This window comes from Terrapene carolina, unplaced genomic scaffold, assembly GCF_002925995.2.
Source record: "Terrapene carolina triunguis isolate 2854851 unplaced genomic scaffold, T_m_triunguis-2.0 Scaffold25, whole genome shotgun sequence".
NCBI lineage: Eukaryota > Metazoa > Chordata > Testudines > Emydidae > Terrapene > Terrapene triunguis.
The window spans coordinates 4,608,901-4,614,900 of NW_020664376.1; the positions used below are offsets into that span (position 1 = coordinate 4,608,901).

Sequence of the window (6,000 nt, forward strand, 5' to 3'; positions counted from 1 at the left end):
TCCGTCTGGATGGACTTAAGAAAAATATGAAGTAGCAGGAAAATTTTTAATACTATTCCACAATTAAAGTCCACTATATTCTTGTTAAGGTTTGAAATCCACTCCCCTAATATCACACCATAGTCAGAAAAAGAAAGTGACAGAAACAGATATGAATCTGTGTAATCATTTACATAGGAGATAATTCAATATTTGCGCTGGCAGACAGTGTCATTTGGCAACGGTGTTGGTAGGGCGCATTCAGTATATGTGAATCTATCTCAGAAAAGGATTAGTCTCTATTCCTCCCTTCCAGAGGAAGGTCATTAAGGAAATATTTGCAGATCCACACCAGTAGCAAATGACAGCCTATAAGGATTTTTTTTAACCTAATCAGTTGGGCTTCAGGCTTGGTTGTGGCACAGAACCAGCCTTAATCACTGTGGTGGAGCACATTAGGGCAGTAGGCAGAAGTCTAATATCTATGCTGATGCCAATAAATCTATTACTGGATTTTGACAACATTGATCACAAGGCTCTATTGGCTTAACTATGGGACTAGTGGAGAGGCTGACCAAGTTGCCTTAGTTCACTGTTTTCAGAAAGAGGTCAGAGGGCTGTGTGCTGGGCAGCTGTTTTTTTGCTTCATTTATGAAGGCTCACACTGCTCACTCCAGTCACACTTCTTGTTCAAGCAATATTTGAAACCACTCAGAGACTGCAAGGCATGATGGGTTACAGGATCATCGGCATGCCGATGACGGTCAGTTCTGTATCTCCTCATAGGACCTAAATAGAATTGCATCTCTGCTCACCGTGTGCCTGAAAATCCTGGACAAAGTCTAACTATCTCAGACTCAATCTGAATAGTTGGCTGTTGGCAGGACTTGGCGATTATACCTCAATTTAGAGCTTCTGCCTGCTGTCAGAGCTGTCTGTAATCACTGTTTTGGCCTTTCACAAACTGAAGGCACTGGAGTTCCTTTTAGCAAGTCTAGCCCATTTCAACAGGTAGTTGCCACAATAGTAACATAGGGGAAAATGTGTCTGTTTGCTTAAAGGATGTAAATGCACCTGTATACTTACTACCTTTACAAGTGCACATAACAGTAATAAATAGTGAGAATAACACCTACCACACAAACACAACATTTGACTATTGAAATAGCTGACAGACTCACTAGATGCATTCTATTTGCCACTTCAAGTGCCTTCTGCTTTGCTGTTTCTATGGCATATTCATAAGGGGCTGCAAAAGATGACTTCTCAAGTGTCTCTTTAAACCAGGATGGAACTACCTCAAATCGGAGACCCTACAATATACAAAGGAAAGGCAATGTAGTGAGCATCATCGAGTGTTTTGGAAGGAACCTGTAAAAGCAACAGATTAAGTGAATTTTGCTCTTTTTTATTATTCTTATGTCTCATTTCCTCTACAGTACAAATTATATTTAATCATGCAAATAGTAAATTAGAATAGAGTGGAAGCTAATCTGAGAAATATCAGTGAAAACTATCTAGTTATTTATTTTTAAAAATTAACCTACTATAAAATGCCAAGTGTCTTCAAGAGAGGAAGAAAAAGATAGATATTGGTAACAACATATAAACAAACTGTAGAACTACAAATCTATTGCAAACATAACAATCTAGTGCAAACACTGCAAACTTCACTCATTCCATCGGTAGTATGCAATCAAAATTAAAACAAAAACAAATAACTAAATTCCCATTGTGTGCGTTTCATCTGAGAAGCAAAAACCCTGTTGCATTGAATTGTTTTGAATTTACTCTTAATATGCAAACATCTCAAGATAAAAGACAAGAAAAATCTATCCATGACAAACAAAAGTTTTACACTTATAGTACTTATAATCATTTTACTCTTGTCAGCTATGCATGTAACAACCTAACCACAAATGCATGACATCTCTCTTCCTTAGGGTTTTCTATAACACCCATCATTGTAGTATCTGTGTGCGTCCCATGTAAATTAGATCTGTGCAGTGAAGTCTTCAGTAGATATAATCTTGGCATTTACTTGTGCTGCACTGTGGATAAATCTGTGTAAGAATGAGTTTTGCAATACAACATTTAACTGAAACAACTATCAAATGTATGCTTAAATGTAAACATTCACATGTAGCCAGAAATACACATATTAGTTTTGTCACTGCAACCTGTTTAGCTTTCTGGATTTCCCCCCCTAATTCCTGCCTCCAAACTACAGGTTCAATTTTGTTTCACCATTGACTTCAATGAAAACAGGATTTCACCCTGAGACACAATCTATGGTATGTTTGGATAGGGGGGAAGAAAGTGTGGCTGAGAAAAAGCATAAGTGAAAAGGTTTTTTGGGATTATGTGATGTGATCTACTGCAAACAACCTCCCGCAAAAAAAACTCTAGCATTGGTTGTCTGTTTTTACTTCTACCCATCACTGTTAATGTGAAGAATTGATCAAAATGTGTGCAACACAATTCTTTAGATGAAGTGTAAAAATAAAAAAATATAAGTCCCATGGATACTATAATACTGTATGACTGACATTAACACTTGATGGGGTTTTTCCAAAAGTCCTGGAGGGCAGCAATGCAAAACCAATAAACAGGGCCACATCTTCTACTGATATAAACTGTAAATTCACCAGTTAACACCAGCTGAGACTCTGGCACAGTGTATTCTATTCTTATGCACCCCTTTCACAGACAGCTGACAACAGTAACAAGAGAAAACATGTTACTATTTTAGCTGCATTCCCTACCCCAAACAACCCTCCTCCTCTGCCCTTTGTTGCATGTATTGAGACCACCCCATAGCCTGACCCAACAAGTTTCACCTCCTATCTGTGGGAATTGGCATCACACAATGGTATGTTCCTAAGAACTTCATTTTGTTCAGCTTCCTTGCCCCAGCCACATCAGCAGGCTACTTTCCAGTTCCATAACCTGCCTCCTGCCCCAAGACTCTGCTCAAGTGCAATTTATTTAAAAAATATTGTTCTTCTGGTCACAGATAAACCCAGAAACACAGGTCTTTCAGCTTTAAAAATGTCAAGACGGCAACAACAGGGAAGAGGGGAATAATGGCCACTTGGCAGACTGTTAAACTACTCTCCTGTTTGCGCACAAAGGAGCCCAGCTGCTGCAGGAGCATTTCCAGGGAGCGATGTGGGAGCTAAGACAAAGCAGGGCTGGGCATCCTTGTAAGAGCATTGGAAAGTGTATGTCTCCACCGCAATTAGACAACAGGGACTGGGCAGCTGACAGGGGCTGGTCAATTGCTGTGGAGACTTCCAGGCTGCAGCTCTAGCACTCTCCCACCTCACAGGGTGCAGCCCCAGGCAATGAAACAGCCCCTGCCCAGCGCCAGCACCGGTGGCAGTGCAGACTTTGCAGTGTAGACATACTCCGAGTGACCTCACCCCTCTATTGCCCACTAACTGCAGGGGGCCCAGGCGGCGCTGCCCCGGACTCACCACGTTGGTGAGGATCTCCTGCCGGCGGGGGGAGGCGCTGGCCAGCACCACCCTCTTGCTGACCAGCTTCCCGATCACCGGGTTCAGCACCATGGCCGCGGCGGCTGCGGGGAGGCCCGGGATCTCCCCCGCTCGGCCCTGAGGCTCAGCAGCGCCACGAAACCCGCAGCGCCGGGCCCGGGCCAGGCGCTGACGAGCGGCGCGTTTATACGGCGCAGCGAGCGGGGAGGAGCGGGGCCGTGGGAGCCGCCTCCGGCCCGGGAAGGCGGGCCCGGCGCTCTGCAGGGGGAGCCGCGAGCTCTCCTGACTCTCCTGGCGGGGCCCTGGGGGAGGCTGGCCTGGAGGTACAAAATACTAATGCAAGGTAGCTGGCGGGAATGCAGAGACAGACGGCTGGAAAGTTGGATACAGGGGCGGATTTAGTCTAGGAGAGTCAGTCCTGCAGGTTTCAACTTCCACCTGCAGTATTGGGAACCTCAAGTGCTTAAAAATCCTTATTCAGGCCCCAAAATCAAGAGCCTGGTTTAAAAATTGTGGGATTAAAAGGAGAAATACATACAGGGTTGCTTTTCTGGTTTCTGAATCCTTAGGGTACGCTCACCTTGCATTTTCAACCTTTTCTCTGCCACCACAAAGGCTAAATTTTATTATTATTATTATTATTTTATTTTTATTATTAACTAGTGCTGAGCTTCACCTGCAAACTCTTGATTCCAGCTGCTGAGGCTTTCAGAAAATCACATGAGACTTTTGATGAAACGATGGGTTGGCAAGACTGCAATCTGTTCTGCGGGATGTTTTCCTTTGAATAACACTGAGGGCTGGTCTACACTACACACTTCAGTAAAACTATGTTGCTCAGCGGCCTGAAAACGGAAGTAGCTTAACTACACTGATGGGAGAAGCTCTCCTGTCCTGTTTGCGTAGGAGCGTCTTCACTAAAGTGTTATAGCAGCTTTTTAAGTGGCGACCTGCCCTGAGTCCCATGGGGTAATCAAGATACATGGCAGTAAGGGGCTAGCTTGATCCTTTAACTGTTCATTTCCTGATTTATTTCCAATGTTCGGATACTTTAGAAGGTGTAGAATTTTTTAACATCTTTAGATAATATCTTCATCCTTGACTCTCATGTCACATGATGCTGAATGTGAGGGTTTGCATACCCTATATATAGGGTGACCAGATCACCACAGTAAAATATCGGGACACATTGGGGTGCCATCAGCCCCGCCCACAGTCCACCCCCGCTCCTCCCAGGCTCCGCCCCCATTCTGCCCCAGGTCCTGCCCCCTCCCCGCTTGGCCCCCACCACCACGCCTTTCCTCATTCCCCGGCCTGCCGCTGGCTTGCTGCGTCCCTCTTCAATCCCCCACCCATTGCTCGCCTCCCCGCCCGCTCACTCGCCTGCCGCTCGCCTCTTCACCCCCCCGGTGGGTGTTCATCCACCCCCTGCCTCTTCCCGCCCCTGTCCTACCCTCGTCCCGCCCCCGTTCCACCCCGTTCACCCAAATCCCCGCCCTTGCCCTGCCTCTTTCCAACCTCCTCCCCTGAGCGTGCCGCGTACTCGCTCCTCCCCCTTCCCTCCTGGAAAGTGCTAAGCGCCGCCAAACAGCTGTTAGGCGGTGGGAAGCATTGGAGGGGGGAAGGAGCGGGGACGTGGCGTGCTGGGGGGAGGAGGAGCGGGGAGCTTGGCTGCAGTTTTTCCCCGTGGGTGCTCAGCCCCGGAGCACCCACGGGGTCAGCACCTCCCTCCCGCTCGCCTCCTTACCTGAATATCGGGACAAGTGGCGTCCCGATCGTACATTGATCGGGATGTGGGACAAAGGGTTAAATATCGGGACAGTCCTGATTTTATCAGGACATCTGGTCACCCTACCTATATATTTTTTTGAAAATAAAACCCCTAAACAAACATTTGCAAGAAATTTCTAGACATGGAACTGATTAATATGTTCATTATCTGGCCGTATGCCAACTCAGTTACAAATAATCGTGGGAAATCATTAAAGGGTTTATGTAGGTGGAAACCAATCAAAATCACAAATGAAGACCACTTGTAGGTATGCATAAATAAGTGGGAAAATACCTTTCAAAATAAGCATCAGTACAAAAGTGGTAGAATTTTCATTTGGCAACAATTATAGGAAATTCAGACAAAAGATAAAATTTCTGCAACCATAAAATGTGCAGCAATTGTTTTCCAGAAATGAGACTGAAACATCTGTAAATGATGGAGTCCAGATATCCCAGTCCCTCGTCTATCTTTTTATGGGCCAGATTGTGAGCTTTTCACTCCTGTTGATGAACAATTCCTCATACATTTAGTCTCACCAAAGTGAATGGAACTGTCCAGGTGAGTACTTTCACAGATTTTTGAAGTCAGAAAGAATTATTATGATCATCTGGTCTGACCAGTTTCTCACCATGAGTATTAATATCAGACCAAATCCTAATAAGTGCATAGCATCTGCTGAACTGCTGCAACTCCCCATTGAAGTTAATGGAATTCAATAATCAGTTCTTCTTGGGATTTGGACCATAA

General features: G+C 45.0%; 1 protein-coding gene across 1 annotated transcript in view; it reads right to left on the minus strand.

The window, feature by feature from the left end:
- Window positions 1-3,562, minus strand: part of LOC113406321 (probable bifunctional dTTP/UTP pyrophosphatase/methyltransferase protein) — a 45,738-nt gene extending 42,176 nt beyond the window's left edge. The window contains exons 1-2 of the mRNA XM_026650512.2: window positions 3,459-3,562; window positions 1,161-1,292 (exon numbers count right to left, since the gene is read on the minus strand). Coding sequence (XP_026506297.1) covers window positions 1,161-1,292; window positions 3,459-3,551 — 225 coding nt within the window. The 5' untranslated portion in view covers window positions 3,552-3,562. The remainder of the gene's footprint in view (window positions 1-1,160; window positions 1,293-3,458) is intronic.
- Window positions 3,563-6,000: the final 2,438 nt, after the last annotated feature.